We start from the raw sequence: 227 nt of genomic DNA on the forward strand, positions 1-227 counted from the left end.
CCAGACCACCTTGAGGTGCCCTCAATCCCCTTGGGGTGCCCTCAAACCATCTCAAGACGCCCTCAACCCCCCTCCCCCAACCCCGTTTAACTCGGGAGGGGGCTGAGGGGCGACGGCTGCCCCCCGCCCTTGAAGCAGGCGGACTCGTAGTGCTTGTTGAGATAGGACTTGAGGGCGAAGGTCTTGCTGCAGCGCTTGCACTTGAAGTGCTTGAAGGCGGAGGGGGG

The 227-nt window shown here is 63.4% G+C and overlaps 1 protein-coding gene across 1 annotated transcript in view; it reads right to left on the bottom strand.

Moving 5' to 3' along the window:
* Positions 1–86: 86 nt before the first annotated feature.
* Positions 87–227, bottom strand: part of LOC104508301 (transcriptional repressor scratch 1-like) — a gene marked incomplete at its 5' end in the record, with an annotated part of 461 nt that continues 320 nt past the window's right edge. Inside the window, one exon of the mRNA XM_010149869.1 lies at positions 87–222. Within this exon, the coding sequence (XP_010148171.1) occupies positions 87–222 (136 nt within the window). The remainder of the gene's footprint in view (positions 223–227) is intronic.

The sequence above is a fragment of the Eurypyga helias genome, unplaced genomic scaffold (assembly GCF_000690775.1).
Source record: "Eurypyga helias isolate BGI_N326 unplaced genomic scaffold, ASM69077v1 scaffold28434, whole genome shotgun sequence".
In the NCBI taxonomy this organism is placed as follows: Eukaryota; Metazoa; Chordata; class Aves; order Eurypygiformes; family Eurypygidae; genus Eurypyga; species Eurypyga helias.